Source organism: Microchirus variegatus (genome assembly GCF_963457635.1).
Source record: "Microchirus variegatus genome assembly, chromosome: 4".
Taxonomy (NCBI): Eukaryota; Metazoa; Chordata; class Actinopteri; order Pleuronectiformes; family Soleidae; genus Microchirus; species Microchirus variegatus.
Genome location: NC_139805.1, coordinates 2,525,174 through 2,539,171, shown reverse-complemented (window position 1 = coordinate 2,539,171; position 13,998 = coordinate 2,525,174). Strand labels below are relative to the sequence as shown.

The 13,998-nt window shown below is 39.9% G+C and overlaps 1 protein-coding gene across 1 annotated transcript in view; it reads left to right on the top strand.

Moving 5' to 3' along the window:
- The first annotated feature begins 938 nt into the window (after positions 1-938).
- Positions 939-13,998, top strand: part of loxl2a (lysyl oxidase-like 2a) — a 76,096-nt gene continuing 63,036 nt past the window's right edge. The window contains exons 1-2 of the mRNA XM_083888620.1: positions 939-1,032; positions 4,493-4,806. Coding sequence (XP_083744746.1) covers positions 4,524-4,806 — 283 coding nt within the window. The 5' untranslated portion in view covers positions 939-1,032; positions 4,493-4,523. The remainder of the gene's footprint in view (positions 1,033-4,492; positions 4,807-13,998) is intronic.

The following is a 13,998-nucleotide window of genomic DNA, read 5'->3' as shown; positions in this document are numbered from 1 at the left end:
GTCGAGGTCAACCCTTATTTTTTTTTTACAGCAGCAATGCGGGGATGGAAACTATTCTACAGTGTACTACTTCTTTTTAGACTCAAAAACATGGCTGTAATGTCCATTATTGACCATCAATAGATAGCCTTAGCCTAAGGCTAAGGCGCGAAACTCCCCCCCGGGACCCGCCCCTCCCCTCCCCTGACCTTGTCCCCTCACTCACACACACACACACACACACACACACACACACACACACACACACACACACACACACACACACACACACACCCACACACACCCGTACACTAATCAATGGGGTACAGGCGCAGCACAAACACGCAAGCGGGGATTGGATTGGAACAGAATGGCTGCTTGTGAACTTTTTAAATGTTTTTTAACTTAAAAAATTTATAAATTTCTATATCATATATTTTATAAAATATAAAATAAAATGCTTGAGGGGCTTAACTGGGGCTATACAGTTTTTTGACGGGGCTATAGCCCCCCCTAGCCCCTGTGTAGCGCCGTCCCTGGCCAAGTTTCATCACTTGGCCCCCTGGGAATTTTTGCTTAGGGCCCCTACAGGCTCTAGAATCGCCTCTGGCCCATATTCTCTGCTTTACCTCATTCTACTTAAACGGTACCAGACCAAGCAGCCCTATTTCCGGTTTTCGAAATAAAATCCTAAAAGCGATATTATTTCTTTCCGGTTTTATTTTGAAAAAAACCGGAAGTATGACTGCTTTGGTCTGGACCGTTTGAGTAGAATTTGACGTAAAGTGAGAGAAACGGAAAACGAGACGTGACGACAGGTTTCACAACCATTCCGGGGGGGGGCGGGGCGGGGGGGGCGGGGCCAGGATGCTGAGGCGGCCTCCCATTGGCTCCGCTCCGTGTCGAGGAGTGGGACGGGAAGCTTGTTGCCAGCTGTGAGGGGAGAAAGCAGAGAGAGAGAGAGAAGTGAAGAGACAAAGACTCACATCATCATTAATGATAAAGTTCGTGCTGGACAGACACTTGTGAGACTTCACTGCGTCTCGTGACAAAGTAAGTGTTTTTTTTTTCCTCATCTTCATCACAGCTCAGGTCAAAGTTCAACACTGATAGGGTGACGCGTTTCGTGCACGTGCATGAATGTGTGAAAGTTTGGAGATGATTTGTATACGGTCTGATTTTTATTGTTCTTTTTTGAATTATATTATTTCAAATATAATAATATCGAAATTCAGTCTTGGAGCATAAAACACACCGGACACTCTTCTGACTTTGTTTAATATATATGTTCATAATCGATTAATCTGTAGGTTATTACTCATTACTCGATTCGCGCGTGCAGGAAAGTAGTGTAGTATTTTGAGACTGGAGATGATCTGAAATCTGTCTGATGTGTGTGTGTATATATATATATATATATACACATATATATATATACACATATTTGTTTATTTGTGATTTTGTACATAAACTTAATGTACATTGATCATTTGCTTTAATTTCACATCCTGTTGTTGTTCCTCCAATTAAGATTATTTGAATTAATTTCAGTGACTATCTTCATAGCAGATTAATCTGCTGATCATATTTTCGATTCATTGATTTGTTCCAAGCCCCCAAATGATCACCACAGATCACCAAGTTCTCTGCTTTTTTTTTTTTTTTTGCTTTATAAAACAACAAAACCAGAAAATGTAAAAAAGGAGAACCTGGATAGAACCTGGAAAATGTTGAAGTTTTGTTTTAATCATTAAACAATTGATTAGTTGGAGCCCTTTGTAATATGAGCTACTTGTGTGTTCCTTTATGTGAGCTCAGTCTGTGGTGTTGGTCCTTCTGTTGCTTCTCTCTGAGGACATTTGAAGGGCTATAGTTGGTACTAAATACAAGATTTATGCTTTTTGCATTGAGCAGTAGACAAGACAAAAGCATTACAATGTGACTAAGACTAAGTCCTTGGCTACTTTCATTGTTGAGACCATTTTTTTGCTCTTATGCAAGACTTGCATATGCACTCAGTGGGTGTGTCCCCCACTGGTTTGTGTAAGAACTATGTATAGATCATACACATGTTTCCCATACGTTTTTTGGGGAGTTGACACGAGTGCTTGGACAGATGTTTACTCACTCAGGTGACTTCAAGAGGTCCAAAGCAACGCAGCTTCCTCTGATTTGTGCCCTTCTCACCGGAGGATAAACCACATATTTCACTCTCACGATCTCATCTAACAGTTGATTGAGTGTGCACTACAATGGCTTCTTTTTGTTGGCTGTTACTATGACGTCAACTCTGAACGCACACCTGCACCCACCCTAACCCACCACCTTCCACAAACCACACACGTGGAGGTCTCCTTACTTTCACCGTCTTCCTCCTCTCTTTTTTAACCCCACTAACATTCCTCCCCGGGGGCTTCAAGACACTTTTTGACACTTTGATGGTTTGCTTTAACTTTCCCTCATGTCATGCAGCCTCCGGGCACAGATGAGGAGATAAACGAGAGGGGAATCCTTTTCTCAGCAGAACACATAGAAACCTTCTCTCCAGTCCAGATCCTGCTTCTTCTCTGCCTTGTTGGCAGTCAAATGTATGATCGCTATTTCGCTACTTGTGGTTTCAGAGAGGCCTGTGAGGGGCCTCTGGAAGTCTGATGATGGCCAAATCAAACTGCAGGATTTTTATAAGACAAACTGCTCACTGGTGGACCAAACTGCAGACTACAACTAACTGGCTGAATTGAATTGAATTGAATTGAATGACTTTATTCCTCCCCCGGGGGGGATACACACATTTACAACAGCTCAATTAAGGCGACAAGAGGTGCAGAAATGTGCAAGGGCATAATAAGTAAGAAGAAAGACAACGTAAAGATAAGAGTAAAAATAGGGTAAAAAATAAAATACAACATGGTAAACAAATCACACTCTAAATATAAGTAAGACTCTAATAAAATAAAATACAATAAGGTAAAAACACGCTCTAATATAAGTAAAAAGAAGTAAAATGTAAGATAGAGTAAGAAATAGAATAAAATAAAATACAATATGCTCTAATATAAGTAAAAAGAAGTAAAATGTAAGATAGGAGTAAACAATTGAATAAAAATAAAATACATAAAAAAAACATTTAAATTAAATTACACACTCTAATGTAGAGTAAGTAATTCAGTAGAGATGAGAATAAAAATAAGACAAGAGTGCACAATATCCAAGTAGTACACACAGTGTAGAAAGGAACTAAACCGAGATGTGGACTCAGTACAGAAGAGAAATCCTGAATAAAGAAACTGAATAAAGAAAATGGCTGCATCGCTCTGTCGTCATATAACGTCCAGCTCACAAACTATGATTTGGAAAATGCTACTAAAGTCATCTTAGAAGGCTGAAACATACGAGACCTGATAACTTAAAACAGGACGTGGTGCTGAAAATTCTAAATCAGAAATGACCCCTTGAGATCTGTGCCTGATCTCCCTCTGAACAAAAGGAGGTGTGGTCTTCTGCTGCTCTAGTCTATCTGCACCAAGGTTTGATGTGTTTTGCATTCAGCAATGTTTTATTTGGGTCACTGGTGCAAGTTACTGTAGCAATATCTGCTTTTCCCTGGGATCAAAAAAGGCATTTTCACCCAGGGAACTGCTGTGTGTGAAAATCCCAGTATATTAGCAGTTTCTGTCCTATTTTGAGGCCCAGTTTATTTGAATTTCAGTATACAGTCTACCAACGCCGATATCTTGGCGTGTAGACTATTGTTTGACAAGCAGATATTTGTGTTGACGAGCAGTTGAATAGGTGTACTTAATAATATACTGGTGAGTATATATCGCACAAAGTAAATCTAACAGAGTGGGAGACAAAACACATTCACATGAATGCAAGGCCTAAGGTTCCTGTATTGTAAAGCGATTTTGGGTGTTTAGAAAAGAGCTCTAGAAAATGTAATAAATAATAATAATAATAATAATAATAAAGGCTCTCACACATTATAGGTCTTATAAATATTATCTATCACTGTATTCACAAAAATGATAATAAAGTAATAATATAGTTGAGTATAGATATTATCAATATCATAGTGTCATAATAGATACAGAGTTGTATATGTTATATATGTTATTGATCCTATATTTAAAGTTAGATTCTTCCAATTTTAAGGCGCTTTAAACATAAAGGTCTGTTAGCTGTTTCTTTAGAAACAGTGGCAAACTTTAAGATTTCAAACAAGTTATGTAGGATGTTTTAAATGGTAATTATTAGAGGGATTAACTATCCAAGAATTGTTTCATATAAAGTGATTAAATAAAGTGAAGCTGTCCACTAATGGTAGGCTAAGATTGTGTTTCCTTCTTTTTTACAATGGTGTGACATGAAAGAACATTAAAGAACACATAACTGACTGTCGAGTAGACTAAGAATTGTTTTTTTGGACGGAGCTGGATAAACAACATCAGCGTCATCCAAAATTGGCAAAATAAATTGACGCGGCAGCTTTTGTCCTATTGTCCCCCTTCAGGTCTCTGGATTGTCCTCCATCCTCCTGCATCATGCTGTACCCAGTTGCCGTTCACTGTGTCTCGCTCGCTTTCCTGCTCATGTGGACTCAGTGCGGCGCCCAGTCAAGCTCTAGCAATCCCGTAATCCAGCTCCGTCTAGCTGGGGAGAAGAGGAAACACTATGAGGGTCGGTTGGAGGTTTTCTACAATGGAGAGTGGGGCACGGTGTGTGATGATGACTTTACCATATACGCTGCCCAAGTGGTGTGCAGAGAGCTTGGCTTCCTGAGTGCTGATTCCTGGTCGCCCTCTGCCAAGTATGGTAAAGGAGAAGGTAAGAAAATATTCATTCATTATATTTTAATGAAAATACAAAAAAAAGCACCACACAAATCCAAAGAAAAAAGCAGCTGACACGATCGATTAGAGATCAGACATGACGCTGAGAGAGAGAGAGACATAGGACCAATTCCAATCCCTATCTTAACCCTCAAGCTCAACCCTTAATCTTAACTGTCCCTCAAAACCAAGTGTTGAGGGTTATTTTGTCACTTAGAAATGGGACACCCCTTAAATGCAGATACGTCTTCAGACTGTAGGGGGCAGGATATCGCGAAAGCTGCGTCCAGTCTGTGAACTCCAAAAAAGAAGAAGAAGAAGAACACATTTACGTCACGATTATTTATTTATTATTTTATTTCCGTCAAGTTATTGTTGTTGTCAGTTAGTTATAAGATGATACTCATACAAATATTCAGCTGACAGTTACCACACACCACGACTTATTGAAAAGTAAACCATAGTAAACGATCACTTGTCCGCACCGGCCGACTATTGACAAAAGATCGTAAAATAAAAATAAATGTTACGCAACAATGACGTCAGTAATCCATAATATGGGCCTAAACTAAGATAATACAATGGTTTTCATCATTTTTATATCTCTATTAAAAAAGAAAATACTTTATTTGTATCGCACTCGCTTCGCTGCTTTCGACGCCATCTTTCTTATGTGAAAACACGCAATGCATTCTGGGTAGCCCATGCTTCCAAGGGTGGTCCCGGAAAATCTCAATATTGAGGGCGATACAGCCCTTAAACTTGACCCTCGACTTAATTTTTCTGAGAATCGGGACAGAACTTGCACTAGAGGGAGAGCATTTTTGAGATTGAGGATTAAGATTGAGGGTTAAGGCCACATTATACTTCTCCGACTGCGCAATGCGTTATCCGACTGCGTCACCACGGAGACGCCTCGAGCCTTTATACTTGCCTTTATAATTTCCCGCCCGATCAGTAGGGGTCGCTGCGCAAGGTTGTTGTGCTTCTGGCTACAGTGAGCAATGGCGTCCGAGAGAGAAAGAGAGAGAAAGACTGTTGTTGTTGAAACAGTGGCAGTTTCTCACTTTTCTGTGTCCCGGAACGCAGTTTTAAGATCATTTGAGGCGAGAAATTGGCCATTTAGAGTCTAAACATGTGCTGTGTGTGTTAAGATATGACGTATTTATAGTTTGGCAGCGACGTTATCGGCGGGGATCAGCTCCGCCCTCTGTGGACGCTCGGTGCTCACTGTGAGCCGGCACAGAGCAGCTTAGCTCGGCCTGTCCTGAGGACCAATCGCAGCTCTTGCCGTCTCCGTTGTCCCTTGACGGAGTGACGGACACTTAAAAAATATTTCGTGCAGTCGGAGACGACGCAGAGGCTCTTCGACAGGCTCTGCGTCGACGCAGAGGACTCTGCGTAACCTACGCAGAGCACTTTACGCAGGAGTATAAATTGGGCTTTAAGCAAGGAATTGGAATTCACCCATACACTGGGTGAGAGAGAGAGACACAGAGTGTTGCCTCTTGCTGTGACAGTATGATGTTGTCAGTCATCACGTGTCTCACCTGCTGTGGAGAAACTGTGTGTCCACGCTGACGCTGACAGGTCTGCAGCAGCACACACGAGCGTGTCCCGGACTCCCGGTAGTTTCCAGAGAAAATGTTTACGTGTCGGGTTAGCTGGGCCAATCTGCTCTGCTGTGGGCGGGCGTTTGGCCGCTCTATTGTGCGGCCAAGAGTTTTCCTATCTTTTGTATTGTAAGGTTGTTCCTGTGTACACGCGTCACTATAGCAAGAGTCTATGGTAAAGATGTGTGCGCCCCAAAGGAACCGTTAATATGTCACTTGACCCGCACTCGCTGTAAACCAGCGAGGGAATGTTTTTTAAACCACACCTGAGTGCGGAGAGTGCGGAGAGAAAAAACTCTCTTTTAACAGAAGAAGAAATCGCTGACAGAACCAGAACTCAAAGATGTGCAGCGTCTGCCTCGACCAGTTGGGGTGAAAAGAAAAACGGGGGACAGAGGGTGGTGACGTATAGAGACAGAAGAGAGAGACCAATAGCAAATGTACATGTGCATTAAGTTTTAAGTTTAGTCATTTATGTTTATATCCCGTACAGCAACAGCTTTAGTGTATATACGTGCAGTAAACTAGGCAGAGATGACTGAGCTCCTCCAGTGCACACATTCCTAGCATTTCAGATGGAGCTGAATTTTAACCTTATTTTAAACACACTTAATCATTCAAATTCACAATTATATGATGTTAATTATTTACAGATACATAAGAATTCCATCCACACTTCCCTCCAGCTACACCACAAGTACAAACAATGGTCTAAGTGAGGTATTCACCTCCTTCTTTAGGATAATATGTAGGATAATAAGAACGGAAACCTAAATTCTTTTGAGGACTTGCGTCAATCTTATGTGTTGGGTAAGGACGATTTATCGTTACGTACAGATCAGCCACTTTTTTTTTTTAAACAATAAAGACCCCTAATTACGATTCTAAAAGTACTAAAGGGATCACTGGAAAACTATACAAAAGTTTTACTTTACTGAATAAAAACTCTGGGGAAAAGAAGCTAGTATAGTAAATACTGAAGAAACGTGGCCTCAAATTTGGAAAAATCAATCCACTTCCACAAATTCTTATTTCGGGCGAGATTTCTGCTGGAAGAACCCGATAAGATTTTTTATTACCACTATATTCTACTACTATTTGGAGGAAAGTGAGAGGGTTGATTGTGGAGACCCTGGGCGTAATATTTGACTTTTCCTAGAAGGTCTCATTTAAGGAGACACATACGTCCTGAAGATTTTTATGGTTGCAATTAAAAAAGCAATTACTAAATGGAGAAATTGACTTTTGTGTTGCGGTTCTAAAAAGGATAAAGGAGAGAAATACTGGAAAAAATGGGATTGGTACAAACATTAAGACTCTTAATTCTATTCCAATGTGCGGATTTGTATTTTTGACTGTACCTATGCTTTTCATATTTGAACTTACTCAAATTCAAAATGTGTGTACTGGCATGTCCTAGCCCTATAACCTTGCCCAGACCAGGATTTGTACCCCAGCGATCCACTACAACGTCTGTGGACTATACCACTGAGCTATCCCAGCTGCGTATAACAAAATAAAGTATATCAAAAAAAATCATTCAAATTCAGCAAGGTGGTTATGAACACTATGAAAGTAATATTCGTTATTGCTTTACACACACTTTAATCTTTAAACCATGCTATTTGGGGTTTGTTAATATCAGCTGTCATTTGGACAACCATGCCTTCAAATGCAGTATATCGCTATTATTCTATTATTCTATATCTCTATAGTATTCAAGCAATTCCTTGGAACACATGGAACTATATTATAGTTCCATATGTTCCAATATGTTCCATATGTTCCGTTCCAAGGAATTGCTTGAATTAGGTACACATTTCTTCCTGTCTGACTGGTAAGATTCTCAGGCCCTGGTTTCTCCATCTCTTATCTCTGCTGTCTCTTGGTGGCATACTATATGTACTGTATGTTGGGAGCTGTTCATTAAAGCAGAATCCCATGTTAAAGGCACATGTTTTCCCACTGTTTCCAGCCACCCGTTTCAATAAGTAACAACTAATTACCTCTGTTATTTTCTACCCAAAAAGCCACAGTCATTATAGAGTTTGAGCACAATCCATGTATTCATTTTAATTAACCCTTATTTAACCAAGAAAATGTCTCATTGAGGTTAAGCAGTTGTTCTTCTTCTAACTTACCAATATAAGCAGGAGCACAAATAAAACATCACATTGAAGAGAAAATAAAAAATGATTTAGCAGTACTTTTCTGCACAACAGAGACATAGACTTAAAGGGGCAGGGACATAATATTGGGGCAGGCCAGTAATTGCCTTATAAATGAAAGTATACCAGTGACTGAGCCTTATGTGTGGGAGTCTTGTTATTATGGGAGTATACTGTGACTCCATATACTGATGAGGCAGAGCTTTGCAATTACTGATAACCCTCAGGGAAGCATGGTAAACTGTGTCAAAGTGAGGACCAGCATTTCCACTTTATAAATCAACACAATTACAAATATCTACTTCATGAATGACATCTACAAAGAACTACTGGTTGCAGTACCATTTTTTCTTTTTCATTTTTGGTCCAAAATTTGACAAAAACGTCATACTATACTATGTCATCCAGAAAAAAAAAATTTGGTCCAAAATTTGAAAAAAAAATTTGGTCCAAAATTTGAAAAAAAAAATTTGGTCCAAAATTTGAAAAAAAAATTTGGTCCAAATTTTGAAAAAAAAAAAATTTGGTCCAAAATTTGAAAAAATATATTTGGTCCAAAATTTGAAAAAAAATTTGGTCCAAAATTTGAAAAAAAATTTGGTCCAAAATGTGAAAAAAAAAATTGACCCAAAATTTGAAAAAAAAAATTGACCCAAAATTTTTGGTCCAAAATTTAATAAAAACGTCATACTATAATATGTCGTCCAAAATTTGCGTAGGCAAAGGGCTATGCTGAGGTATGCATGTACAATACATCTCCTTTGTGATAAAAAAAAGTAGAAGCCACACCTTGTTACTGATAACATGCATGCAGCTTGAAAATGGACAAGTCCTCAATACAAATGCCCAGTTATTAGTTGATATGTGGCACAACATCATCATAAGCCTTCTGTAGCCTTCAGAGTTGTTGCACAGCAGTATATAACATCATGTCATGACACGTTGTGACCCAGGATACAGTATCATAGGATAAACCATCAAATACAACCCTTAAAGTCCTAGATACAGTAGTTTGAGAACCTAGCAACTGCATTCTCAGAGACAATGTTTGAGGCCATTGCGCATGTGCATGTTTTTCTGTTCTTGGTGGAGAAACAAGGCTATAAAAATGATCGAGAGCATTTTCCATTTTTCTATTTCACCACGATGTCTGTGACAGAGAATACCAAATATGTTTTAATTGAAGACATATAAGACTATAGAACAAGCACATGCACCTCCCTAAAGAGTTTGTTCTATCAGATCCCCAGATGTCCTTTTCCAATCTCTAAATCACAGAATCCATTTCAGTGTTTTTTTTTATGGTTTAGGGTTTTTGTTATATGCATTACTAAGTGCCAGTAAAAGCTCAATTTGAAAAAGAATGGCCCTCAGTGCATTACATTCCCTGCCCTTTCTCCAGCTTGCAAACAATGGTGTAAACACAACACTCTGAATTAATCACAGCTGGCAATTCTAAAAAATATATCTAGCTTAAAGACCAAGCTGTTTCTCACTGGGAATAGCTGTTGTATTTTAGCACTAAGGAAACATGGCTATAATTTTTAAAAACAAAATGTTCCAAAGGTAATCATCTGCTGCCAGGAGGACGCTACGTGACCATATAACATGCAGTTACTTTCTTGGAATGATCGGGATGTTCCTCAGCAACGTGCTCAGACGATGAGCAGTCCTTTGGAGGGTTGCCATGGTCACTGCCTGATTCAGTAGAGACAGCTGGAAAAGCCATGACAACATTTGTTGGTTGTCCTTTGGCAGAAAATATGTTGTCAGGTTCAGGTAGAGACCAAATGCAGCTCCACGTGAGTAGAGTTTGTGTACTGTCTCTGCAACTAGATGAAAATGGAAATTCTGAAATAGAAGTCAACAGGGTGTGACACGCGCGGCTTAGCCTGTCAAGGTACAAAGTTGCTGAAACCACTCTCTCATTTGAAACTTAAAACGTTAAAGTCCTAGTGCAGGGGGTCACCAGGCTTTTTGAGACCAAGAGCTACCTGAAGGGTAAAGAATAATAGGGTTAGGGCTACCATATTAACATTTTATGCACCATTTTTTTTAAACAGTTTAAAGGTCACATAGAGTGGTCCTGTTGCACATATATGTTAGTTATGGAGGTCTACTTACATATATTAACTTGTTTTTATGGTCAAAAACCTCCTAGTTGCTGTGAACTAGCCGATAGAAATCCTCTTTTCTGACAGTGTTTTTCTGCTGCGAGATTTCAGCGTGAACTTTCACCCCCAGAAGACAGAGTCTTGTGATTGGCCAGTACTATCCAGCACATCCGGTCTCAGAAGCGCAGCGCCCCCCTCTGGAACGGCGGATGCACTGCTCCTCATTATCAAAACATTGTTTTAACAGTGTTTAAAAATAGCTTCTTCACGACTCCCCACCACAGTCCCTTTTATGACTTTAAACCGGAGTCAGACCCAGAGTCAGAAGACACTGTCGCTCGTGAAACACCTCCACAACAGACGTTATTCTTCTTCTGCGGTTCAATGTACGTAACCGGATGTGCCCGGACTAGTGCCCGGAGCAGGAAGATCGGTTGTTCAGGAGAACCGCTGTTTACGTAACTATTACGGGATTTTCAGTGATCTCGTTGAGCCCCGAGATTACAATAAAACACAACGTTCTCAGCAGTGGCTGAACTGTTTGTTTCGAACCATCAGGGCTTCATAAACAAGGTAATGATGCAGATACACACCAAAAAAACAGTGTTAATAGGAACTTCCGGTCTAGTTCCGCTTTAATATTATGCATTCAATTGCATACACATTACTTCCAGTGCTTACTCCTAAATTCCTAGGCTTTAACTGCCTAAAGCTACTCCCTCAATGATATTTTACTGAGTGATCATGCAAGTGAGGTGACCTGAAGTGAACCTTATTGGCTGCCTGCGGGCTACCAGGTGCTCACGGTCACCACTTTGGTGACCCCTGCTCTAGTGTATCTAACTTTTGTTGTTAATGTTATTATTGTGCCTCTGTTTGGGTTGCATTAACAGAAATAATGGACGATTATTTGTACGCTGCATCCTTCGTCTGCAAATGGGCATCTGTCAAGCAATAGTATCAGACCCGACCGAGATGGGGATGAAATAAATGTAGAACACAGAGAGAGTCGTGTGGCAGCGACAGGCTTAATCAGCATTGTGTTAAGTCATTTGTTTTAATCTAATGGACATTTATTCATATTTAAAGATCCCACAGAACGAAAGTACCAATTAACGCTGTTTTTTTGGTGTGTATCTGCGTCATTACCTCGTTAATGAAGTCTTGAAGGTTCGAAACAAACAGTTCAGACACTGATGAGAACACTGTGTTGTATTGTAATCTGGGGCTCAGCGAGATCTCTGAAAAAACCCGGTCTGGTTAGGTAAACAGCGGTTCTCCTGAACAGCAGATCCTCCTGCTCCGAGCACTAGTCCAGGCACATCCGGTTGCGTGCATTGAACCACTGACTCCGGTCTGACTCCGGGTCAAAGGAGTAAATCGGGGGTCGCAAAACTCAATTTGCCTGGGGGCCGCATGAGTTAGAGTCTGGGTGAGGCTGGGCCGCATTTTTTCTCCACACCGCCCCTGCTGACTCTGCTCCTCTCTCTCCTACATTGTGCACAGCTCCAAGCAGGCTCTGGTATCCAACGCAGAATGGATTATTTCTCTATGCGCAGTTTTATCCCCACATCCATATATGACACATACATAATGATCTTTATGACGAGGATCGAGTACAGTCGCGATGAAATACAGGAGATCTGAGTAGATCTTAGTAAAACGTGTTGACAGATTCTCAAGAGCGCACTTTTCATTGTTTTCACTCTTATTAAGGGAATAACAGATGCATCAGATGAGCTGATCTCTTTAGTTCTGTTCAAAGACAGAGAGAAGAGAGTTCTGTCGCGGGGAGTTCATAATCTGTGCTGTTTGCAGCCAAGTTTCGCTTTTGCGCAAAGAGACTTTCCAGCATTTAATAGGTGATGTTCCGCAGTGTCCTCGCATCTTCTTGGAATCGTTTTATTGGTGTTCCAAACTGATCTTGGACAGACTCTAAGCGGGTATAGACAGGCGCGTGCTGGCCGCAGTTTTTGCGTGCGTCATCACAACATCATGCTTGAAATCACAGTATTGTGGGTCTTAAAACCATAAACTTTGTATTTGCATTATGATTGTTTTAGGGCGCTTTCACACCAACAGCAGTTGGTGCGCACCAAACGATCCATTCGAACCAAAAACTCTAGTTCGTTTCGTTTTCGTTGGTGTGAAAGCATCAATCGCACTCATTCTCAAATTCGATATTTATTAAATTATCGAAACTAGTGGTGTGAAAGCGCCCTCATCGCTGTGAATCGCTCCTAGTTTGGGTGTGGCGATCTCACATTCCAGAGCATTTGTTGCTTTTTCAGCCAATCAGCTGACAGTCACGGAGAATACACATGGCTAATTAATATGCATGCACAGAGAGAGAGAGGGAGGGAGGAGGAGAGAGAGTGTGTTGAACTTTCCAGTTATTAAGCGTGTGCAGTGTGTGTGTGTGTGTGTGTGTGTGTGTGTGTGTGTGTGTGTGTGTGTGTGTGTGTGTGTGTGTGTGTGTGTGTGTGTGTGTGTGTGTGTGTTCTTGTACTTGCGGCATACTGAGGACCAGTGAGGGTTTTTAACCAACAAAGTGAGGTCATTTTAACGGATTGAGGACATTTTGGCCGGTCCTCACTTTGTTTTCATTGAAATCACTTCCTTAGGTTGCTATAACATGCTATACTCAATTTGTCAAAAAAAAAAAAAAATCAAATTTTGAACAACATAGTATAGTATGACTTTTTTGTCAAATTTTGGACCAAATTTTTTTTTCTAATTTTGCACGACATATTATAGTATGATGTTTTTTATCAAATTTTGGACCAAAAATTTTGGGTACATTTTTTTTTTCAAATTCTGGATGACAGTATAGTATGACGTTTTTGTCAAATGTTTGGAAAAACATTTTTTGTCAAATTTCTTTTTCAAATTTTGGACCAAAAATGTTGTGTCAAATTTTTTTTCAAATTTTGGACATAGTATAGTATGACTTTTTGGTCAAATTTTGGACCAACATTTTTTTTTCAAATTTGTTTTACAAATTTTGGACGACATATTATAGTATGACGTTTTTGTCAAATTTTGGCCCAAAATTTTGGGTAAATTTTTTTTCAAATTCTGGATGAACTAGTATAGTATGACGTTTTTGTAAAATTTTGGGCTATAAAAAAAATTCAAAAATGTTTTCTGATTCTGGACGACATAGTATAGTATGTCGTTTTTGTCCAATTTTGGACCAAAATGTTTTATTCATAAAAATGGTAAGTTTTTGTAGGAAATAGTGTAGTATGACATTGAGGTCGACGACATAGTATAGTATGACGTTTTGGTC